This window comes from Gobius niger (assembly GCF_951799975.1).
Source record: "Gobius niger genome assembly, chromosome: 14".
In the NCBI taxonomy this organism is placed as follows: Eukaryota; Metazoa; Chordata; class Actinopteri; order Gobiiformes; family Gobiidae; genus Gobius; species Gobius niger.
In genome coordinates this window covers 17,250,880-17,276,619 of record NC_136865.1, presented here as the reverse complement: position 1 = coordinate 17,276,619, position 25,740 = coordinate 17,250,880, and the positions used below count along the sequence as shown (strand labels likewise).

The 25,740-nt window shown below is 40.9% G+C and overlaps 2 protein-coding genes across 7 annotated transcripts in view; both read left to right on the top strand.

Annotated features, from left to right (window-relative positions):
• The window catches only part of pag1 (phosphoprotein membrane anchor with glycosphingolipid microdomains 1), a 46,834-nt gene extending 40,661 nt beyond the window's left edge, over nucleotides 1–6,173 (top strand). For all 4 annotated transcript variants that reach the window (XM_079570501.1, XM_079570502.1, XM_079570503.1 and 1 more), the window contains 2 exons: nucleotides 3,808–3,867; nucleotides 4,090–6,173. In XM_079570501.1, coding sequence (XP_079426627.1) covers nucleotides 3,808–3,867; nucleotides 4,090–4,443 — 414 coding nt within the window. In that variant the 3' untranslated portion in view covers nucleotides 4,444–6,173. The remainder of the gene's footprint in view (nucleotides 1–3,807; nucleotides 3,868–4,089) is intronic.
• Nucleotides 6,174–10,141: 3,968 nt separating this feature from the next.
• The window catches only part of znf704 (zinc finger protein 704), a 57,715-nt gene continuing 42,116 nt past the window's right edge, over nucleotides 10,142–25,740 (top strand). The window contains exons 1-2 of one of the 3 annotated variants that reach the window (XM_079570496.1): nucleotides 10,142–10,920; nucleotides 14,887–15,053. In XM_079570496.1, coding sequence (XP_079426622.1) covers nucleotides 10,660–10,920; nucleotides 14,887–15,053 — 428 coding nt within the window. In that variant the 5' untranslated portion in view covers nucleotides 10,142–10,659. Of the gene's footprint in view, nucleotides 10,921–11,409; nucleotides 11,530–14,886; nucleotides 15,054–25,740 lie in introns of those variants that run through there. The other 2 variants (XM_079570497.1, XM_079570498.1) reach the window with 2 other exon arrangements.

The following is a 25,740-nucleotide window of genomic DNA, read 5'->3' as shown; positions in this document are numbered from 1 at the left end:
GACACCTGAGTCGTCCATCTTGTGAGGTGACAGTAATCTGCTTACTGTCAGAGTCCTGCATGTCTTTGTCTCACCTACGCACACATTAGCACTATCCTGTAATCTCGCGCATAAACACACAGCCACATCACGTGCTACTGCCCTATATAATCTCAGGTAATGTCTTTATGTAGAGAAACATAATGCAGTGGCAATATGTTGTTATTGACTAATACTTATCTCATAAAAGCAAATACATTTACAGTATGCCAAAGAGCTAACTGTTATACATAATGTGGACAATCCTGGGAGTCCCGAAGTGAATCCTGGATGTAGTGTTGTCACAATAATAATAATTCTAAACTTGGCAGTTCAATGCTAGTTTAGATTTTTTGTATTCATGTTTGATGAATACATGTTTGGAATAGTGGAATGAAATTGGTTTTGTCCTTCACCACATGGTAAAAGCAGACATTTGTAAAAAACAAAACAAAAAACAAGATCATTATGTAGCCTTTTAACTGAACTAGCCGTTCACTAGTTGTTGTTTACATTACCGTGACAGTGGTTAAAGGGACTAGACGTATTTAAAAATGTTAAAAATTATGTATTTTCCTCCCCCTACATGTTCCAGTAATGTCCTATTGTGAGCTCAGACCTATTCACCACCAGGCATATATTGTACCTCTACCACTATGGAGTACTCATTTTTGTGAGAAATATCAGTATTTTCTGGGGGTGTTTTTCTAACCCGGAAGACTCGACGCTTCGATTCAGTTAACTCCGCCCCCTCTCTCCGAGTTGATGCCGCTCATGTAGTAGAAATATGAATATCACAGCAATAAGTGAAGTTATTTCACAATGCAGTCATAAGGAGTTGACAAATGAAACACAGCTTCATAAATGGCTAACAAACACGCTAACACACGCTAACTGCAGGTTCTTTATTAAGCTCGTGCATGACGGCTATTCGGACCCGAAGCAACAACTTTTTGAGAGACAGTGCAGAATTTTAGAGGCAGTTGTGATGAACAGGTCTGAGCTCATTCTTCACATTAGGACATGGCTGTAACATGTAGGGGGAGGAAAATAAGCATGTTTTACATTTTTAAACTCCATATAGTCCCTTTAAGAAAGGCAAGAATGAGTTTGGACCACAATTTACTATTTTGAATTTACATACTCCTCTTTCATTGTAAGCAAATAAATAAAATAAGGTATAGTACTTTTCTCTTTGCTTTCATATTATTCTTCCTGTGGTTTTCTACATACAATAAATGATCAAAATCATGATTTACAAAGACAAATGCTAAAAAGCGAGTGCAAACACATACAACTTCCTTTGTACACGAGCAAACGCTTGTTAAATGACCCCCTCTACTGTCAAAACAATGCCTATTTCCTCTTGATAGCATTTTATCAGCAGATTTGACCTTAGCTGTCTGCAGGTCAATGTAATTGGAAATTCATCTCTTAATTGTGCCAGCACTCCAGGCTAAAATAAGCAGGCAGCAAATTAGGCAAACAAATATTGAGAAACGCACTCGGAGATGCAGCGGCTGGGTCAAGTCACCTGTGTCCACGCTGCCCATGGAGACCACTCCTCCGGCACTTTGTTTAATTGGTCGGCTAATTAAGGCAATATGAAAACGGCATCTGCTGCAAAGTGTGTGTCAGATCCATAAAAGTAATCATTTCTCCAAACACACTTTCTCCATAAATATGATTATATTGATTCACCTCAGCTGAAGAAATGCCAAAGAAACGTGTGTCCGCATAAGGATAGCACAGACGTGGTCGAGTCTGATGGATGATTTGTGCGAGCTGCTTTTCATCTGTATATATAGAAAGTGTGGAGCCTTTGTGGGGAATCTGCCCTTGACAAACACCGGGAACTGCAGCTTTGAACAAGTGAACAGCTTTTGCTTTTTTTTAATACATCAGTATTAACCTTGGTGGCACAAACCGAGGACTGGATAAAATGTGAATTTATCTGCAAAATAGAATACATGGATTCTGTGCCATTTTAGAAACAGAGCACTGACACTATTCTTCAATGACATGTACGTCCATTGTAGTTTATTGAAAAGAGGATTTACCCTTGAAACAGAAAATATATGAGTCTTCCCTGGCCAGTCAACTCTTTTCCTATTTTATACAAGTCTAGATGCTTATCTTATCCGATGGGCTTGTGAGAATCAGAAATAGGCATAATCTGTCAAACAAACATGGCGGCACACAAGAATGCTTAACCTCTTAAGTCCTACCTTAACAAGCTTGTTTTCTCCAGTTCAGCTTTACCCAAACCGTTTTGACTGGAGAGTTTGCAGCCTATAGGTCAGTGTTAACACAAGGTTTAAACGCTAAGACCTTCAAAACTGAGCTAAACTTTTTTGTCACGTCCTCGACTCGTTCATGTCACGATTTTGTCAGTTTTTCGTTGTGTCTTTTGTCGTGTTTTCGTCGCTTATTTCTTTTCATTGCGTTTTCTCCATAATTTTTTTCCCTATTTTTTATCCTAATTTTTCGTTGGTCTTGTGTTGCTTTGTCATGTTTTTGTTGCTTTGGTCATTTTTCACAGCTTTTTTTTCTCGCTATCTTGTCGCTTTTTCCTCTTTTTTTCTTCTTTTTTCAATTTTTTTCTTCTTTTTTTTTTGTCTCGTTTTTGTTTGCAGCTTGTTTATGGCCAGTGAAATGCCTCATTTGAAAGCTAAGACCTTGTAGTTTCTGAAAATATGTGTAAGATCGATAACTGGTTAAAAGCTACCTGGTATTCCCTCACAGCCACTGATGGTGTCATTAGGCAAAGCATCAAGTATCTTTACCTTTGGAAGATGCTTCTCCCTTTTGGATTTTTGAAGTTAGTTGCATATTTTGTGGTATGTTCTTAGTTTAGTTTTAATATTGATCCTTGCTTTATAAAACCTTTTCACGCAGAACCGCTTTTCTCCCAAACACATGAAAAATACATGTGCTATCAAGTCTTTAGTCAATGCTGGCGGGGTTATTGAGGTTCTTGTTAAACTCCTCAGGTGTTTGGGCCAGTTGTCAGTTGTGCTTTGTTGATTAATGACTTTTGCATTGATCATAAGGCGAAGTGGACAAAGCGGGCAAAAAAAAAAAAAAAACACGTCTCTCCTGTCACCGCCTATCGACCTTCAATCAATAATTTTTGTAATGAATGGGTAGTTATATACAACATTAACTTTGTATGTATCAAGGCACAAAGCTAGTTCCTTTACATAGGGCTGGGAATAATTTCATACAGTTTTATTGATTAGTCTCCAAGTGCTCTCTTAAGGAATTCAAAGAGGTTTCTCACCCCGATTACACCTCTGAATCCTTATCAATAATGCAGCAAGATGGATGTTGACGTAAACTGCTTCTGTATTCTTGTAGCTGGTTCACTTTCAATCCATCCATCATCTTTTACTCATCTTCGCTACTCAAAGACATACCAGAATTTCGTTTATATTTTCACTGCGCTCGTCTGAAAATCAAACCCTGGTTATGGATTGCATTTGCTTACACCTCTGGGCCACCAACTCATCTGTTGACCTGGAGAAACCTTGATGTCAGAACTCCTCTCTCTTCTTCTCAGAAAGATTTGAAGTTGTCCTGTTTAGGGGTAGAAACCGAAAATTTTCTGAGGAGCTAATCATGCTGCCAATATGCAGAATGATTCTTAATGATTATATCACACACAAGAGCCTGAAAAGTAATAATAAAGAAAACAAAATCCCTTGTAAGTGGCAGCCTTGGGATTGTTTTTTGTCCTTTTGTGGTTGCCATATCTAAATCTGTCTTTTTTGTTCTTTTCTTCTCCAGTTACACTCCCCCCTGTCTCCCTCGCTGGGGTTCGAAAACCACATTCTGCCAGACAATGAGGTAAGTGTGTGTTAAAATCCCCCTGCTCCCAAAACCGCCATACCTGGTCCCGAGGCAGCAGCACTTTCTTTTCCTCTGTGTTCCAAAAAAAGAGAAAAAGTTGCAAGCTGGGAGACATCAAACACATATGACAAGAACAGCAATTACTTGTGTGATGCTATCTGATTCTAACTCAATGGACAATGCATTTTGATTGAACATTTTCTTCTTTTGTCCCCCCAGTCTGCGGTATACTCCACTGTCAACCGGTCAAATGGCTCTATAAACGAAGAGGACAAGGAGCACGACTACAGCAGCATTGCCGAACTCAAAGGCCTGGTCCCCGCTTCGTCCTCAAGCGACCTGTACGCGACGCTCAACGACATACTGCCCCACCAGCCCCACCAAGAGGACGACCCCGTTTTGGACAGCAACGACCCGGGCTACGAGACCATCCGCATCCCAAAGACTAGCAGCTCCGACGACGAGCACGGCCGGGGCGCGATGGGAGCGGAGGGCTCAGAGGTCCCCAGACCAGAGCCGGATTACGAGAGTGTGGGAGAGTTGGGACTGAGCCGAGAAATGTCACGACTTTGAGTTTGTTTTTTTGTCGATGCGCTCAGTGACCTCTTGCATGCGCTGAAGAAACAGGCAAGACGGTTCACAGTAATCAATGTATGTGTCCGATTTACAGCGAGGGTACGTTTATCATATCCACCATTCGACTAATTTAATCAACCAGGGTGAATGTCACTGGTACCACTCTGGCCTGGTGTTTAATGAAGTGCGGTACAGCCACTGGGCATCAATCATGTGGAACAGTGCACTTTGGTTTACCATTACATCTGACAGTACATATCACAGACGCGTGAGCAACTCCTCGGTTGGGAACAAGATCAATTATGTACAATTAAAAGTAGCCTGCGATGGGCAAACACGATTTAAAGGTTTGAACAAGGACACACCCGGTGCCTGACAAAGAATCAGTGCCATATATTGTAATGATAAGCATAATGTACATAGGCCTATAACAGGGATTGATGCTGCTCTGCAGAAAGTGACTTTTACAACCCCAGTTTTTGAAAATGTGTGTATAAAAACTGTATCATCCAAATTTCTGCTTTTTACAGAATTAAACATTTTCTCCAAATCCCCCCATAATATATGAATAAAAAATCAATGGCAGCAACAGCACGTCGAGAGATTCAGTAATGCTAGTTCAGGATTGCAGACAAATCACTGGAAAACCAAAAAGTTGCAATCATTTTATACACTACAACTTTTACTTATTGGGGTTGTATCTTGACTTGTATGTGAAAGTTCATTTTTGTGTTGCTGCAGAAACAGTTCATGACGCGTCACATTGATAACAGTTGTCGGCCGGAGGAACAGCTTAAAGCACATGAGCATGTGGTTTCACAATACTTTTACATATGAAAGCATTTTTTTGGTGTTTTATAGTCAGCGATTTCTTTTTGTGAAATTCATATTTATTTAAAAAAAAAAAAGCAAACATTTATTTGATGTGAAATGTTGAGAAGTAAATGAGGTTTTGTAGAAGTTTTTAGAGTCTTTATAAAAATGTTGATGAAAATTGTAAAGGTACAACTTTCCTAAAACTTTGTGTAAAGAAGGTATCATATTTTCCTGTTCATACTGTGACCAGTATTTTATTATTTTATTTTCATAAGATGCCTGAATGACCTTTGAACCTATTCTTGGTACATATGAAGTCTCTTTTCATCTTAAGCACATGATAATTCAGATGGTACTGGCACTCATATCATTATTTCTTTCTGTAAACAAAGTCATACTACATTGTCTTAAACAAGATATCTAACTTAATAATGAACTGTGCATAGAGCGCATCTGGAAATCTGTACTGTGCAGAAGTCTATAGTTTAGCGGTAAATCTTTTTATATTGGATAATGCATTGGTTAGTTATTAATATGGTACATATACCCTCGTACAGCCCGGAATATAACTCGTTTCTACTGAATTTATGACATTTCCACACCAAATGTAATATTTTTCTCTTTGGACTATTACTGAACTTACCTATACATAAATAATGCTGATACAAAATCAGCATTAAAACTTTTGCACAGTATGGTCGTTTTACTAATCTGTTTAATGTGATCAAACCATTACTTTATTTGCAATACTCTGTGCACTGCTATATCTTGGGCTTATTTTAAAGCCATTAATAGACATTGCTTTGTAGTCAAATGTGACAAATGGTACATTATGTTGGTACTTGCTTTAACACGGTACTCTGTTCTAGTTGGCATCTGTTCAGTAATATTAAAGGACCAATGATAAATGTTGTAAATAATTTCCCACAATCTTCCTGCGATATCACAATATGTCATAATAGCCTTTGTGTTAATGTGACGCGCCGAAGCTGGGAGATCCACCCTGGTTGACGGTTATTAGATTCATAATTGATATCAGACATTTCAGATCTCCGGGCATTCCTCGGGTCGCCTCGATTCCAGATGCACCAATCAAAACATTATGCCCATTTCCGCTTGATATATGCTAATTACCATGGCTATGTATACGCTCCCTGATAGCCGTGACCTTTTGCTATATTGGGGCATGACATTAACATTGCTCACTGGCAGCTTTGGCAAGTGTTACTATTGAAGTATTCATTTCAGCAGCCACTATTGAGTTGTTAGAAATTTCATGTGCAGCAAGACAAATAAAGGTTATGATTTAATATTACATTCTCTCTGAGTTGTGTACCCTCCCTGTGTTAGACTCTCTCCAGCTTTGTCCCATCCAAATTCATGAGCTTGATCAATCTTTGCCCCTGGTGAACATTCACCCTTCTCAAGCCTTTGTGTTGCTATTGTAATAAGTGGCCACTGTAATAGTTTTTATTTTTTTTAAGTTGTCAACTGGAATAGGTTGTTTGAGGTGGGTATAGATACAGACAGCATCTCGTCATAGAAGGGGGTGTGGCCTCACCGAGGGGGAAAGTAGAATCTTTTGGGAAACATTTAGCCATTTTCTGGTGGAATATGAACTTATTTATCACATACAAATAAAGTCAAGTCTAAATCAGGTCCATATGGATGTATATTCACAGCAGATTGTTCTGTAGAAGTGAAATAACGGCTGTCGTAGGAAGCGCTAGTTAGCGTTAGCATAAGCACAATGCTAACATGCAGCATCATATTAGCATTCTCAGTTTTTTTTATGCATTTATGGGCTGTTGAACCACTTTGCTCCTCTCCATGTCTTTGTATCTTTATTTAGTTTAAACTATATTCACAATTTAGCATTTGTTAAAGTAGTTTTTGAATAATTAGAGAAAGTTTAGATTTTTTTCAAAATTGTTTTCCCCCTTAAACTGTTTTCAAACATGACCATATATGGGCTATTCCAGAGATGCCGTCTGTATCTATGCTCCCATTGGAAAGGCTTCACCCTCCTAATTTGTTCATCTTGATAAGTCACAACAATTTATCATAACACCATCGCCCAAGAAGTGACTTTTTGTTTCAATCCAGCACACAGTATAAAAGCACCATCTTATTCAGTAGTTCAGAAGTTTATCAGTTCAACTTTCTTTCTGCCTAACTATTAACAAACTAAACACTTAAAATGTGTGTATTTAATTATATTGTAATATTGCAAGTACCTGCTGAACTAATCAATGAGACGAGCTGTGTGCTTTTATTTTGGCGTGCTGCTTTTGAAACAGGAAGTCTCTTCTTGGAGCGGCGTTGTTATGATTTGTAGTGAATTAGCTGTAGAAATTAACAGTACTTTTATTTTGATGAGCACTATTATTATTTTTCCTTCCAGTGATGATAAGTTAGATTTTGAAGAGTCTGTATTTCTTAATGGCATACAGTTTTTGAACAATGACCAGAATTCATCTTTTGCCCACAGCCCCCTTCTCACTCCACTATTTTCCGAAGAATAGATGGTTAACATGTAAAGTCTTATGACCATGAAACTACTAAGCAACTGACTGTGCCATGATAAGCACAGGTGGCAGGAAAGATTGACTGCTGATGTCAAGCCCTGATGCCAAACAAAAGGTCTGATGGTGTTCCTGCATATGACCTCCAAGAAAATGACTTGTGTCAAAATTAAAGATTTGTGCCAAATCAAATGTAAGCCTTTGGGTAATATATACTCAGCTAAAACCACTTATTTTGTCTTTATGTGTCTCTGTGGGTCATGCAAACCTCTATATGTCCCTTCAGGGAATGGGCGGCACACTCAGATACACTCTCCAATGCCTCTCACCAGCTCTATGACTTCTGGTAATGATGCCATTTGTTTCCCTCACAAGCAGCGGACATCTCTGTACTGGCGCCCGCCTTTGATCAGGGGGTAAATGCTATTTTGGCAGTTATGGCCCCATCTGTCACCCCTAGCTGTCCGCTTCCCCGTCCTCTCAGCATGTAAATATTTGATGACATGAATTGTTCTATTAAAAATATATCGATAGTAAAAAAAGAAAGAAAGAAAGTGTGTCACTGTCTCTGTTTTTGCTGGTGCGCTGTCATGTAGAAAAATGGTTCCCTGCAAACTATTTTCCAAAAACATTAGGTTTGACATTAATTAGGCCATTTGTTTCCGCGATGACGTTAGTTAGTACATTCTGTCTTGACGCATTTGGTAATAATCTCCATAAATGAATTAGTCACATGATGAAATTGGTTTGTCAAAGCCCTGCAAAGTTTTATATTCAATCTTGTGTGGCTTTTATTGCACCGTCGCTGTAGCAGCAGCTTGTCACATGCACGGTGAGATCACACTTAGTTTGTTTTAGCAGGTTTTTGAAGAGGATGTAACTTTACCTCTGCTGTCAGCGCAGTTGTTTGCAATGCGGCTGATAAAATACTTAAGTAATGAGGGTTACTAAAGGTTGAAGGATAAGCTAATAACAACATGATCATTTGGCTATAACAATTGACACACAGATAGAAGTGTAAGTCAGCTTGATAAGAAACAGATTAGAAAGATAGAATAAATACTTTAGATGCTCGATTTAGCAAGAATCAGAAACACTTCTCCAGGTTATTTTTAATCTCTAAAGCACATTTTCTCCAGTTGAGCCACACCCATATCCAAAAGCTTCTCGACTGGAGCTACAGCCTCATTTGAAAGCCAAGACCTACTAAACTGGTGACTTTTTTGTGTGTGTTGTCGCCACATTTTTGTCGTGATTTTGTCTCTTTCTTGTCTATTTTTCGCATTTTTTTTTGTCTTGTTTTCGCATTTTCTTTGGTTGTGTTTTTGTTGCTTTCTACATTGTTTATTACCCTTTGCTTTCGAAGCCTGTTTCTTGCTTTTGTCCCTTTTTAATCGCGTTATTGTTGCTTTTCCAGCACGTTTTTGTTGCTTTTTTTGATGCTCTTTTGTGGCTCTTCATATGCCTTTTCCTCACTTTATAATTGTGTTTTTGTTGCTTTTTTGACGCTCTTTTGTGGCTCTTCATATGCCTTTTCCTCACTTTTTAGTTGTGTTTTTGTTGCTTTTTTGACGCTCTTTTGTGGCTCTTCATATGCCTTTTCCTCACTTTTTAGTTGTGTTTTTGTTGCTTTTTTTCTGGTCTTTTTCTGGTCGTATTTTCATCCTCCTTTTTGTCTCTTTTTTCCAAGAAGCTTTTAGATTTGGGTAAAGCCAAACTGGAGAAAATGTGCTCGGGTCAGGTGGGGGTTGAGAGATTAATGGTCCAAATTAATCTGAGTGAAGGTGAATAAATACATTTATAACTTGCAAAAGAAAAGTGTGCTGAACAGTTGATTTGCTACATGAGAGTGCAGCAGGGCTTTTGTTATTCCAAAAACCAAAAGTACCTTATTAAACCAGGGTAGTTAAAGCGAGTCCCCTGACACCTCAAAAACTAGGCTACATGTCTGTAACAACTAGGTTAGAGCCTGAGCCTGACTGACTGTCTGCTCGAAGTTTTCTAACCCAAATATCCCAATTTTTCACTTTCTTTCCCCTGTGCAGAGCCCCCTCCGTCCCCTGTTTCCTCTCCATCCTTGCGTCATTGTTTTGAATGAGGCATCCTCTCGGCTTGCTGGAGCAGAAGAAGGAGCGGTGGGGGCTTGTGGAGGCGTGTGCTTCACCGACCAATCGCAGGCCTCGTCGGCCGCCGGACCGCACATGTTTACAGGCAGCATTCCGCCGGTAGAGCCTCTACACGGCACTAGCGCACAGCGGACTGGATGACGCCACGGCCTGGACCGGAGTTAGCGCACAGGTCTGTTTTCAACCCCATTCGACATATAAACATGAATGACAGCATTTGGCGCAAAGCGAGGCGCACTCACGCGGCGTGTCTAGAGTAAACGGCTTATATTTGCTCTCGTTCTTCCGTTAAACGTCGCCATTTTGGGAAATCGTGCACAAATGTCATTTAGCTTCCGCCGATCGAGCTCGACTCCACGTTTTCCACCCGCCCGCGCAGCGCACAGCGAGCAGTGGGGAAAACAAACAGGTCCAGCCATAGAAAAAGATTGGTAGCCGGTTGGATGTAGAGGCGGTTTAGCTGCGAATGAATCATTTTCGCGCTGGCCGCTTTCGGAGTTGTGCTATTTGAAAGTTTTCCGTGCGTTTTTGCGAATGCACAGCGAAGAGTTTGATGCCGCGGCGGGAGTTCGGGCCCTCTGAGTATGTTGCCGCTTTCTAACATTTTGTCAGGCTTGTTGGAGCGCATAGTGTACCCTTTGCGGCTTTTCGGTGCTGTCGACGTTGTTTACGCGTTACATTTTGGCGTTTAATGGTCTAAAAAAAACCGTGGTGCTTGCTGTGAATTTGCCGAGAGACTTCCCGACATGCATACGAGGCGTCTGGTTAAGCGCTCAATCCTTGGCAGCCGCGTATATGCGACGAGTCCGACCGGGGACGGCGCTCCGGTGACAGGAGTGGTCCAGGCGGTCAAGCAGGAGAACAGAGACGCCACGGCCGCCGGAGCCAAGCGCAGCGTTTACACCGTGCTCCTGCAAGACGGCAGCCTGAAGGAGTTCTCCGAGGAAGACATCGCGACGGGCTTCAACCACACAGCCGCCAAAGGACCGCTCAAGTCCAGCCTGAAGGTGTGTGAGGGAGAGTGTGCGCAGCAAGGCAGCGCCGCTCTTGTTTTTGTTGTGCGGTGTTTTGCAGCGTTTAACCGCTTCCTGCGCGGAGCGGATTCACACCGCCACCGCTTATGCCGCTCCTGCTGCCAAATATAACCCGCGAGCTCAAAGCCAGCCTTACAGAGACCGCCTTAGCGTCATTATGTTGTCATATTGGATCAAATGGCGGGCTGTCATGACATTTGGCGACTTCAGTTAAATGGGACAAAGGGCTTGATAGGGCCTGCGCAGTGTTTATGCCAGCTAGTGGGTGGGTAAAGCGAGACAAACAACGCTCTGCAGCGTTTTGGGCCATGCAAAAAAAGCCGGGCGCATATTTCCACGCATGCGGAGGTATAGCACGGTTTACTTAGCATGTTATTACACATGTATACCTCTGGGTCTGCCACACAGTTATGCATTTGCGTTGCATAATTGTTTGATATTGGTTTTCCCCATTCATAGATAATGCAGGTTGACACACAATTTCCAACTCAGCAGACCTCATATGAAGTCATGCTGCTCAACAAGGCTGTTATTGTTTGGGATAACAGATAATAGGTCTCCTGTGACATTCCAGGGATAATGGTAAGTTTCAATCATGTCCATATTTGTTGTGTGATATGAGCCTAATTAGCAGTGACCTAATTGCCTCTGTCTCCTGCAGTATTCCTTGGTGTCGGTCACATGCCGCTCTGATAAAGAGTGAGGAAGAACGCTCATGGGATCATAATACAGATTCTGGCTTTGGGGAGATGTGTGTTTTCTCAATTCTTTTTATAGAGAGGGAGTGACTGAGGAATGCATAAGGCTGAATAACAGCTTGTTTACTTGTCTGATTTGGGGAGTTTTGGATTGCTCTGGATTCTTGCACTTGTTTGTTGAGCATTTATGGACTGCAGGTCTTTTTTTTTTTCGCTTTAAGTTGAAGGTTGCCTGAGATTGTCTTTAGTTACACAGTCACAGCACGTGGCACAGTGATTTCTTGGAGAAGTTTTAAAGTGAAACCAAATGGAATCTCATTACACAGCTTTCAGGCGATAAAAGTGGCTTGTGTACTTGGTTTGCGCCGTGTGCGTATTTGGTGTGAATGTGGTGGTTCTCTTGCAAAAATGCGTTGCTCAATAGGGTTACAGTGGCCAGTGGAGTGGAGGCTGGAGCTGCAGCTGAGGCAGAGGGAGTGCAGTCCTGTCAGCACAATGGTCAAGTCTCTTTCAGCACGACTCAATTCCCACCGAGGACGAAAACAAGCCATAAAATGAGGAGGAGGGGTCCGGCGAGTAGAGTCCCGCTGCCAGTGTGTAATAATACCGGCCCATCCCATATGTGAATGTAATGTTTAATGAGTGAGATCTATTTAAATATCAGCAGTAGGGGGTTGTTTGTGAGGTCTTATGTGAGCAGCAGCTGGACGGCCAATAAAGCGGGCAGCCCCTGGTTCATGGCCCGGGTGGCATGCTTGAAAGAATGCTCCCGTTTGGCTGGTATGGCAGACCAATCCCCCTAAAAAAAAGTTAGGGAGGGGCGCGGGATGCCACTTGTTGACTTCTAGCCCCCGACAAAAGGACTGAGGCGTCGCTTGTTTTTTTTTTCGGTGGCACTTTGGTTGCTTGTGATAATGTGTAAGTCGATGAAGCGAGCTTGTTGACTGTAGCGGAGTGACTCTTTGTTCTGTGGCGCTGATCCCAGGCCAGCGTTGGCGTCAACAGCCTCAACACACAGAGCGCGCTGCACGGTGAAGTGTCCCTCTGATGATGTATGAGTAATCTGTGGAGAGAGAGAAAGAGGAGGCATCTGTTTGAAGGCAGGCTGTTTTCATTTCCTTTGTTGGACACACTCAGTAACTGCAAATAATAATAGATGCCTTTAATTCAAGGGGGCTTTGGTCATTATTGCATGAAAAACAGATGACCGCTTGCTTCAAACGCTTTTTTTTGTTTTTTTTTAAGCCAGTGTTGCATGTGAAAAGTACTTGGCCAGCAAAGTGGACATGATTGCACTGCTATTTTAGGTTATTTGAATAAAGTTCAATAACATTAGCAAATCATATCCAGAACTGCACAAATAAAGTTGTAGTGTTCAATTTTAACTGTTACAGAATTTCTCCTTATATTTTTGGAATGGTGCAACCTCTTTTGTCATCATTGGTCCACAACAATAACATTATCCCACCTATTTCCTTCATCTCTTCCCTCCAACAAACAGAACTCTATGACTTTGGGTCAGCAGCTTTCAATTTGATTCCCCCTGACAGCTTGCTTTATTATGACCTTTGCCCCAGAAAGGTTCTCCGTTTTTTTTTTCTTCCTTCTTTTAGTTACGCTTGACAAAGTACAGCCCAAAGCAGCCAGGTTATGAGTTTTTGTGAGAATAAAGGTATTAAATATATACTTGGGGGAGGGGAGGTGCTGGACACTTGGGGTATACATCAGCTTTGACACTCACTACTCAGATTTCACAACTGATTTGGCAATGCCTCACAATTTCCTGGCTCGGTGAAATGTCGGTTGTTTTTTGATCCGTGCAGGTCGGCTACTCCAGCCATAACACTTAATCTAAGCCGAGCCTGCCTAATCCATCTTGAAGTATGTGTTTTTACCAAGCTTTTTGCACACCACTGAGCGCCCACGTGACTCAACCAATACTTGATACTCATTCCTGGAGTGCTCTTGGTTGATTTTCTTCACCTCATTAATCTAAGTTCTCATGACGTGTGTGAATGAATTACTAAGGTCCACCATTGTAGCCCGAATCATTTACTCTGCTCCTGTGGGGTAAAAACAGTGCAGCCCTCAATGCTTTGTTGATGTGGGCAGTCATCTGTGTCCCTCGTCTTTATTTTGGGCTTTTTTCGAGAGCGTTTCCTGAGTTGAGCCATTAGCTTCAGTTGCCCGTAGAAGCTTGTGTGTGTTGGTGTGAGCGTAGGTGCAGGCAGGTATTCATGTGGTGATCCATTTTTGTGGAAGAGGTGGATACTTTTTTGGCGTCGTTGTAAGCGTTCACAGAGAAATCATTGGTGATTGTATTGTGCCAGTGTGGTATTGACGTTAGTCATGTAAAAGAGAAACAGGTTAAATATAAGTAACAAGTCAGTGCATTCTTTGTGATGGTCCAAAGTCAAGAAAAAGAGAGGTTTATGTCAACTAAGCCATCAATTATAAAAAATAAAATAAAATAAAAAAAACTCTCCCAAGCTGCTACATATTTAAAGTTGCAAAAGGAACCAAGAGCAATACAAAAGATATGTTTCTTAGAAATTCAAACTGCAGTAATAATGAACTCCTGGCTGGTCCACTAATGGAATCTAGAAATTACTTTTGGTGGCAGCATTAGAAATTGTCTCTCCAGAATATTAACACAATAGCAGCAACATTAACATTCCAGCATAGTTGTGAGTAAGAAATTAGAAATTGAAGAATTAAACAGAGGCTATTTTCATGAATGTCTTGACAGCGTAATGACAATTGTCATTCTCATTTAGTGGAAAGAAGGCATTAGGTTGTGACAAAGAGTGGCCACTGGGAAGAAGATCAGATCAGCCTTAATGCCAAATTCCACATGAATATTGCATGTATTTAGATGTATTGGACAGTGATGGTCCCCTTGAGCAGGCATTAGGTGCAGTGCGTTTAATTCAACAGGCTGTCTTCAACTTAAAGATGACCTAAATTAAGCAGCTGCAGCAAAACTGCCATCCTTTGTCGTCACCACTGGCTGCCAGTCTGTTGGGAAAACTGTTTAGCACATAGTTGTCCAATTATAGTAACAGTTGAAGTGTCTATAATGTGCTGTGCTTGGCTTTCTGTCAGCAGTAACGCAAGGGCAGAGATCATGTTTACAACTGTACACTGTGATTTATATTTGCGATCGTTTATTATGCTGCTCAAATTGACAGTCTCTCTGTTACTACCTACGCTGCTTTAACACTTGCTCTTTGTTCTGCAGCAGAGTAATGGATGTTCAGACGGCTCGCGGGTGGAGGGCGGCTCTCTGAGTCCAGAGGCAGTGGAGGAGCTGAAGCGCCTGGGTCGTGACCCCGACACGCGGTCCGTCTCTCTGCTGGAGCAGAAGCGCAAGGTGGTCTCCTCCAGCATCGACGTCCCACACTCCAGGTACCACTCTTTTTCCTGCACGTGTTTGTGTTGACAGTCAGGCTGATTTGTGCCCACCAAGAGGCTGGCTCGAGGTCGTTGAAAGTTTATGTCATAGATAAGCCATAAAATATAGAGTTTTTTTATGGCTTGACGTGCAATTTTTCCTTGTTAGACTTGAAGCAATAGTGTTTGACAGGAGTCCCCCTTTCCGCTGCATATATATATATTTCATCATATATTCCCTGACATGTTACATAGGCTGAGCCAGTGTGAATGTATTATTAATGACATGCCAAATTTTAGTCGGTGAAAAATTGTATCATAAATATCACACTGCAGCATGTCTTTTATTGTTTTGGAAGAACCCCAATTTATGGACTTCATTTCTTAAAACAATTCTGGATGCGGTTAATTAAATAATATGCATTAAAAATTCTACAAGTTGTACAACACAAATTTTCAAAAATTCACCTGACCTTTCACCTGAACAGAGGATGTAATTCTTAAAAGGTATGTGTACCATATACAGTTTCATCTGAAGCTGAACAACCCTGCCCTCCCTCCCACCCCTCTTCCCCCACCCGCCACCCCACAATCAAGGATGAGACAAAAAGATAATTTTAAATCATTCACATGGTTTGACAAATAAAAAATCTTGAATCTTGAATAGCGTATACTGTATACTTTTACATTACATAATGGAACAATATTCTACAGTTTTGTATGGATTAGTAAAGTTTCTGTCATTTCTGTTGTTATTGTGCGATTTTAATGGTCGGTGGACTGGAGTTCAAGTATGATGTTGTTGTGCAGTAACAGAGCCAGCTTGTTCTCCTCTGCAACAAATGAAATCATTTATATGGTTTAGTATCCTGTTTTCTCGTGAATCCATTGATCTGGCACAGATGTAGATGGCCAGCATAAACCTTCTCCGAGGCAAGGCCACAACTGAGCAATTAAAGATTAATAACATGGGTCCGGGCTCCTGAAACGCCATCTAATAAAGAAACAAAACATAGTAAACGTGAAACACTAATCCCTTGTAAAGCAGAGCTCAGTTATTGGACATCACTCCTCATTACTCCTGCTCTTCCTCTCTGAGGCGTCCAATCGATGTGAACTTGCTGAAAGTACAGTAAAAGTCACTCGTTCAAGCAGCTTTATCACTTCATGCAGCGCCCTGCTTTAAATTTAATAGTTATTTGCTGCTGATCCATTGATTTGTTTCCCTCCAGCCGCCCATTAGGATGAAACAAATCTGTTTTTGAATTAAGTCTATCACTTGGCCGAGGCATCCGTTCCATTCCTGTCCCATTATGATAACACCCTTGCATAGGGATTGCAATAATATTGATGGTCATATGGTTATTGTGAAATGTCTTATTGATTATACTACTGCCCTTGCACATATTTGGCCTTGGCTCAGGGACACGCGCTTCATAAGTTGTTGTTTATTGTCCTAATGAGAACACTGAAAAGCCATGGGGGATATTAGATGTGGCACCCATAAAAGATTAGCTTTTATATGCAATAATCCAGTGTGCTGATAAACATACCGAATTCAAACAACCCAGTTGAATATGAGAGCATGTAGTCCATTTGTTTACCCTATTAGGACTTTTTAATCAATCATTGCTTGCAGTGTTTCTCAGAAAGTCACTATCTACAGCACAGTGATTACGCAGGATATTAAAGACGCACAATTGATGAACAAATCTGTACAAAAAAGCCAAGGCTTTAGTGAATTCAAATTTAATACATTACTAAAAAACAACCATGTAAATCAGTGTCAACATATCCCCAAATTATCGCTATATTAGGTGAGGTAATATCCATATTACAAAAAACCACAATGTATCATAATAAGTCTTTCACCTGAAGGAATTGTACACATGCACCCCTAATCAGTAGTGTCAATATAAACTAAGGACTTATTTATGGAGACCTTATCGTGTACTCGGTCTGAAATCAACATCTCTACACTTATGATTTTGGTATTTACCTCTGTGGTAGGAATGCAGTCATCTTGGCGCGTATAAAGGGAACAGCTCTGTTGGTATGTGAAGGCCGTGTGCAGGGTGGACGCCCTTGGCATGATCACCGCGGGCCTGGCCAACGCTGTGTGCCCAGTACATAACTTGCGCTGACCATTTGGCCTCCTGCTAGATCCACTAGTACATTAATAATCAATGTTTGTCAAGGTTTTCATTTGACACATACACTGTATCTAAGAAAAATACTTTCATGGCATACACAGTTCTTTCTTGGCTTTCCATCAAAACAAACCTCTGCTGCCTTTCCAGCTCCGTAGCTTTAGTGACTGTTGGACATGAATGTTACTTGTATCAAAAGGGATGTTGTTTTGCAAAAGCAAGGCTCAGGTATTTTTGTGTTTTGTTGCTCTGCAAAGGAGGGTAAGCTGTGCCACAGATCAGGGACTTGGGCAGGAGGTAAGGACATAGAGCCACAGGAGTGGCCATAAACAAACTGAGTGGCTCTGTAAGAGACAGGTGTCCTTGGCACTGTGAATACTTGCAATGAAAGTGTCAAATAATAACCTTCACGAGTCGAGACATGTTAAAAATAAACAATGACTTTTTTGATTTTCTCACCGCGAATCAACAAACCACTATAAAAACTCCCTGTCAGTAGTGTGTGTGGTATAGTTTAGTTCTACAACTTTACTGAACTTTGCCCAGTTTATCTTACTTGTATCGACTTCATCCAATGTGTCAATGTGAAGCCAAATCTCCTACAATGTATAGATTTAGTCTTTAATTATTTATAGCTCACTGAAGCTCACTCCTGAGATCCTATTGTGCTAAGTCAAACCCACTGCAAAACCCAGACTCTAAGAAATCCATTCTGGCCCAATTTATAACATGTGCTCCCACGATGAGGAACATGAAGAGTTCACCCGTGCTGTATGTTATAGGAACAGCTCTGGGCCTGTAGCTCCATTCACACACAGATCCCTATTGTGACCTCTCCGCGGCTGCACATGGCCATTATTGCTGTAAGATTAAGATCCATGGCTCGGGTCCTCTCCACACCTGCGACCAATTTTCAGACCGGGAGAAAATGGTGTCACCAGAGAGCACCAAGTAAAGTTTACAGGAGCTGGGAGATATCGTTAGGGTGGTGAAGAGTATGAGCAGGGAAAAGGCAAAGGCGGAGGCACAAAATCAATGCTATGATAATGATTTACACATGGAATAATTGGCTACAGTTGAAGGGAAAAATGCTTAACAAAAAATAATTTGTTGATTTTACTACTGCTACTACTACCCCAAAGACTACACTACTGCAAATACTCCACTATACTTACAACCATTTTGTCTTGGGATCAGAAAAAAAATCATGACATTTTACAAGAAATGTAGTTTGCTTTCCACTTTTGAGGACATATGCACTAGAGAGAGAGATTTTTTTTTTTGGAGTTGCTCTGCGGAGAAGTCTGACCTTGAGGTTGTTAATTGCGCTCTCCAAACTTGCCTCTCTGCCGGTGATTTACCAGGAAAATGTCTGGCTGTTTGATGACTCTCCAGGTCCCTTGTAACCCAGATACAATAGGTTCCCCCAGCTCACGGGCTCACAGACTCAAGTAGCCCCGCGCCACGTCTGCAATCATCGCCCAAATGGAGGAAAAATGACAGCGTGCCATATAGAAGGTGCACCTGGGGGGTTTTGTGAAGCTACATTTCATGTCTGTGTCGCCAGTCCCTGCGCTCATTACTTTAGGGGTTTTATTATTTGTTTACTGCACATTAGGGGTGCACAAGATGAGGAAAAAGCATGATTGGTGATGTTGGCATGTCATGTTAGACCTTTGGATATAGTATCCACCATTGTTACCAGTGACTACTTCCTCATTTTAACAGTTTAACCATCACTTGAACTGAGCACATTTAATCTAGTTTGGCATTACCCAAACCTAAAAGCGTCTTGAGCAAAGCGTCAAAATAGGGACATAAACGAGATAAAAATAAAGATGAAAACACAAAAAAGAGACGAAACATAATAAACAAGTGACTAAAACACGAATAGAAAGTGATGGAAAGATAGAAAAAGAGCCAGAAAAAAAACGTGCTGAAAACACGACAAAAAGGCGCCCTAAAGCAAGGAAAAAAGTAATGAAGAAACAACATAAACAAAAAACAGACACAAAGAACAAAGCAGGACAAATATGTGACAAAAACTTTGTGATAACGCAACAAAAAAGTCATGATCAGTTTTGTAGGTCGGTTACGGCGGGGTAGGAGGTTTTTCCATTCAAATAAAATTTAAAGCAGTACTAAGCAGCTCATGCCACTAGAGGCCATAAGCGCCACTGTAGGTGTCGTAGCATGTTGCGGTTACTCATTAATTGTCCGTGAGAGTAAATACTACGCCAGAAAAGACAAAGGGAGAGAGGGATATTTTACATCCACTTACACAATGGAGATTTTTTTTTTCACTGAAACTTAGCTGTAAATACTGTTTAAGTGGTGCTAGCCCGCAGTTAGCTTTGCCTGTTAGCCTGTTCGCTTCTTCTTCGTGATTCCATTAGTGTGTTTTGGTGACTCCGACCCGGTGCAGGGAGGTTGCAAGCATGGTTTTCGGGCCAGAGACACCAGGGGGAGATGAAAGACCCCCCAATCATCCCATTAACACTTATTGCCCCCAGAGGGACTACGAAAAGGATTTATTAAGGTAAACAAGTTACTTCATACTGCTTTAAAGTTTTGATATGTAGCTATTATGCAGTATTTGTTAATCGTTTCTAATACTAAAATGATTCAAACATGTCTCAAACCACAACCCCAAGTTTTGTGCTCCCAAGTAGATCTTCAAAGCTTTGCAAGTTGCAAATAGACGTCTTTCAATGATTAACCTGTTTTCTTCAAACTCCCTTCAGACTTCCTTTGCAAAGCGTTTCTTTATTAAATATGTTGGGTCCTATAGAACGACAGGCAGCACGGCAGATTTGTGTAAGCCTTTCTGCTGTATCTTAATGCACTGACATCTCTACACATTGTCAGGCTGTGGTCTGGAGCCAGCTGCCAAGATCTGCTCCCTCGTCCTCCTACGAGAGCTTATGTTTTCTCCAAGCAGGAAACACTCAATTGTAACAAGAGCTATAGTGGGGGCTGGCCAGTGGAAAAGAAGCGATGGATGGCTTGGCTTTTGACAAATGGCGTTCTGTGGACTAATTACTAGCAGAGGAAGTGAAGTATAACCTTAGTTTTTTTGTGGATAGAAATGGAGAGCCCGCTGCTTATTATTACAAAGCCCCAAAAAAACAACAGATCTGAGGGTTGGGATCTTTTCCTTTCCATTTCAATGTGTCTTGAAATAACAGGCCCCCCTCACTGCGCCTCTGTGATGTCGGACGTTTTGCCTTTTCCAAGGAGTCACAATGGCAGTGTTTAATGTGATTTGTGGAGACAGATGAGCAGTGGCTATTTTAAACCAATGAAACTGTTGAATCTAGTGTTATAGCAACAGGACTGATATTGTCGGTCACTGCTGCTGTTTCCAAGTCCATATGGCACTGGTTTGTTGCTGTTTCTATGGAGTTGTTCATCTAAAATAGGCCCATCAGAACTTTGACCTTGCCTGCTGCTCATCAAAAGTACTGGTCTTCGAGGTTGTAAACATCCCCAAATTATTGTTTTCCCACTTTCCAGTACTAAAAACTTTTAGGGTTATCTTGCTTCAACTACCAAAACATCAGGTAAGTGTGAAGTCATTAACGTGTGCTTATTGTACATTATGTTGATTGGGTAATGGAAATCTATAAAAAGATCTTGAGCAAACTATGCTGCGCACATTTTTTTTTGATTAAGAAAAACAGAGGCGTGCACCAAGTATAACTGCTGGTTTCCTGACTGACTGGAATTTGTTTTTTGGTCATTTGCCTCGGCTTGTGTGTTCAGGAATAATTTCTAAACACTCCATCAGTTCTTACTTTGTTTTGCACAATCTGTTCTGCGGTGAGAGCCTTTCGAAATCCGGCCATGGCGAGGGGCGTGTCGGGGAGTGTGGCTCTAAATAAGGCAGCGACAGGGATGAGCGAGCGGTGCCAACGACAACAGTTCTCCCGGGTTTTGGATGCTGGTCGGGTTCAGGAACCAACACGATTACCATCTCAAAAGACGGCTCTTGTGATCCGCGCTCTCCCATTCACAGTCCAGCTACGGTTTCCATGGTCTATTATCTGATTGACCATTATGTTAAAGCTTATCAGATTGGCCCGACTACATACGGATAAAGCGCGATGTGTTTATACTGGGAGATTGCTCAACATGTTTAAAGGGTTGTTTTTGCAGCTACAATAATAGTTCTGAAATACGAGGATTTATAGGATTTATCTCAATAATTGCCAAAAAAGGCAGGAAATTTATTTAGCTAACCATACATTGCTTCACAGTTAAAAAGATAGAAACACAAAACTAGCAAAACGTGTCAAAATCCTCAGTAAATGTAATTGCAACCACCTGAACAAGACCTGTTTACAATCTATGTCTTTTATTTATGACCAAATGTAACTCCAGACACATTTTTAGATGGTGTACAGGAAAAAAAAAACGCGACAGCCATAAATTTACTCTCATACAAAGCGAATCATATGTAGCCTCTGCTATAGCACATGATATTGCCAATGAAAGTCGCCTGTTTTTGAAGCGTAATTGCCACTTTGCGAATAAAGCGAGGCCTAAGACGGCTGTTTGGCTGATAACGTACATCTCATATGCACGGCTAGATATGGATTTAGATATAGGTTAACATTGTCCTTGATGTAAACAGCCTATTGTCATTAATCTCAGCTGAAATCCGTGGTTCTCAATGTGGGTATTACGCGGCGCTTACCGTGGCACCCGCTGCATCTGTCTGCCTCGAAGGGGGAGCCAGTCTGAAATCTCCAAATCAATTCTCCAACTCTCAGGTAACTGATGGCAAGATTAGAGTGATATGATCTCATTTGTGTTGGCCTATTGTGAACGGCTCGTAATGCCACATCCATTCCCCCCTCGGCCGACGCTTTTCTTCTCCGGTGTCGCCGCGAAATGAGACATTATTCTGAATGCATATAAGATGTGAGCCCAATTTCTGAGCACGAGCGAGTATCGAACAGAGGCTGTCGTGTTAAATGCAAGTATTGTGTGAATTATGTGGTTAAAAAGCAGCTGATCGGCTTATTGTTTTGGTGTAACTACTGAATAAGTTGGGACCTTGTGTACATTTAAAATCATAGTTAACACGATTATATTTATAGCAGTACTAAGTAACTCATTGCCATAAGCACCACTGCAGGTGTCGTAGCATGTTGCGATTTTTTTACTTATTAATTGTTTGTGAGAGTAAAGACTACGCTGACAGAAAAGACAAAGGGAGAGAGGGATATTGCATATCCAATTATACAATGGAGATAATTTTTTTCACTCAAACTTTGCTGTAAATACTGTTTAAGTGGCGCTAGCTCACATTAGCTTTGCCTGTTAGCCTGTTAGCTTCTCTTCGTAATTCCATTAGTGTTTATTGGTGACTCCGACCCGGTGGAGGCAAAGTTGCAATTGTGGTTTTCTGGCCAGAGACACCAGGGGGAGATGAAAGACCCCCCCAATCAACCCATTAACACTTGTATTACCCCCAGAGGAACTATGGAAAGGATTTATTATGGGAAATAAGTTCCTTAGTAGTGCTTTAAGATTGTACCCGGCTTTCTTTAGTTTGGCCATTTTTTTGATTTATAGTTTTATAGATTTATAGATTTTGGTTTATAGTTTCACTTCCTTATTGGACACTGACAGTAAGTGACAAAGATGAAGGTAAACAATTTTAAACTGTTGCCGTGCCAACCATGTTTAGTCAATGGGAAAGGGGTCAAGCTGCTTTGGAATGTTACCTTTAATGTCACTTCCAGTCTGCAGCTTAAAAATTCTAATTGCCCAACATTTCTTTATTAAACTTGCTGCTTCACCGAAATAAAATGACAATTATGCAACTGATGAACTTGAAACTGATGTTATCCATCTTAATAAGTCGTATTTTCAATCAGTCATAAGCACTTTAAACACTTTTCAGATCACTTGCAAATTATTTAAATTCTATTATCGAGCAGTATGATACACAAATTACCCATACAATCATAGAAGAAAAAAAAAGAAAAATGTCACTTTCATAGTGATGAGCATTCAATTCTAGATGTGCTGTTATTGTAGGAATTGATTGATAGAAGTCTTTATTTACATTTTTTGCTGAATATTTGCATCAAACAAAGGAAAAAAGAAGGAGCAGGTAGAAGTAGCTAAGACTTTTAATTTCAGATTTTTTTTGGCAGCATTACAGGTTAGGGCACAAAAAGTGAGGACATCATTTGACTATTGTCTTACTTCCCTGCACCCAGTGTTTTTGTATTGGAATTGGCCGGGCCTGTACACCAGATGCCCTCCCTGACGAGCCCTCCTTCAGTCAAAGCTTGGGGCTAGCACTGAGAGTGTTTACTGGGTTGTGTGTTTAATTTATACAGAGCCACAAACACCAGTATTGGGCTTGTAGTTTCACTTGTAGAAAAACTACTCGGATCTTTAATCTGGGATTGAATTGTAGAGTAGCCACAGAGCCGGCCCATCCTGCTGTTAAATCTACTTTATTGTACATGGCGGAATCAAAGAGAAACCCCTTTGTCAATAGCACAAGTAGGAGTTGCATCGAGTTGGCTTATGTGGGCTCAGTCGACAGGTCTTGGCTCGAGGAAAGCGACCACCTGTGATGCCATGGAAGCAAGGACTTTGAGTTCAAATTTATATGCAAATGGGCTCTTTAATTAAGCCCTCTGAATATCAGTGAGAGAGAGGCTGAGCGCGGTTAACCATGGATTAGTAAGACATGCAGCCATCTCCTGCCAAGGCACTGGACTGTAGTGAGCAAGTGCTGCTGTTGTTGTATCTCAGTCAATGGTTTGGCTTTCAGGGTTTTACAAAGTCCTAAAAGTGTAAAGGCAAGGATTGAATTTTGTTCAGAATTACTGTGCTAAAATCTTTTACTTTTTTGGGGGGTATTGGAATCACAGCGCCACCAAGATTACTTGCATCTAGGTTTTAAATGAAATTAATTTAATCCTCCTGGAGGTTGTAAAATCAGGAATTTGCGGATAAAGATTGTCTATCTACCTACATTTTGATGAACTAGTTATTGTTATCAGTGTTGTAATTGTAATGATCTTCTTTGCTCCCTGATTGTTGTCAAATGTAAACCAATTGGATCCAGGGCCTTCAAATCTGTTACCACCCTTTCCCTGTTTGTAAGTTAAATGCCCTGAATAACCTTGGTGATATTACAGTATAGTCCCCCAAACTCCTGCGTCTAACCCAACAAGTTTATGGGCATACATCTGCTATCCTAATTACTGCGCTAAACCGAATGAGTCTAAATCACGTATTTGACAGCGGTGATTGTGTGGATTGACTCCTCATGTGTAACACTCATTTTGAAGCCATCAGCAGAAATCCATGCAGTTGTAAATAAACATAACATGCTTTTCGGGAGTTTGAACACACTGATTACTGCTGCGAGAGTGAGCGACCGGGCCTAAAGCAACGACGTCATGAATCAACAGGCAGATCAATCCAGCGCCTCACAACATGTCACTTGTATGCTAATTCATCCTAGATCGCAGTAGTCGTATCTGCTCGATCACTCACTGCTGCCCTAATGCACTGTGCTAAGCCAATGCAGATGTGGCAGAGGTTCAGTACGGCTGCTGCTCTAATCTATAATCCACAACTATAATGGAGTGAAGGCCGCAGGTTTGGAAACTCTTAATTGATTATATTGACCAATATGGTTAGTTTACCGGGGCTAAAGAGGAGTGTTGTCAAATGCAGCATCTAAACAAAGACTTGGCTCCATTGGAACAAATATTCTGTTAAATAAACATCGCTGATTACTTTGATTTATTTTAAGCTTTTATCATAATGTGTTTTACTACATGCAATGTTTCGGAGTCACTTGACTTGTTATGAAACATCTGATTGAATTTAAAAAAGTTATTATTTCAAAAGGAAATGTGGGGTATTAAACAATAAGCCTGCATATTAAATCAGCGCTCCCCTTTAAAAATACATTTAAAAATTACATAAATCACTCAAGCTGTCATAGACATTCATGCATGTATTCACAAAGAGACTGATGCAATATTCAGATGTTTCATGTAAACTGCTGCAAACGGCAGTTTTGAAATCAAATTTCATTGATGCTAATTCACTCTTTATACATTCAGAAAGACGGGCCGATGTTCATCTTTCATATTTACACCAAGCTTTGTTTTTTAATGTCCTTTACGTGCCTGTAGACTTGCAAATGAAATGCATTCTCTTTGTGTTGTGCTGAATATTAAAAATGTAAAAATTTAGTCGAGAATGTAGAGTCAAAGTTTAAATAATTGCCCATCTCCAGCTGAGAGTGTTCAGTTCAGTGTTTTGGTTTGGGGCAAAGGCACACTGACACTGAGGCGTCTCAAGTGAAACCTATTAAAAACAAAGCAGCCTGAAGAAGTGCCATATCGCTGCATTATTTCTAATTATGGCCATCCATTTTGAAGCTCCATTGACCTGTCTGCTGTGAATTATTGATATCTGCCAGGCTGACAGGCTAAATTAATTAAAATGGAGATGTACTAATTAAGAGCACGGCGTGAGGGTGTCATAACTGTGGCCTGCTT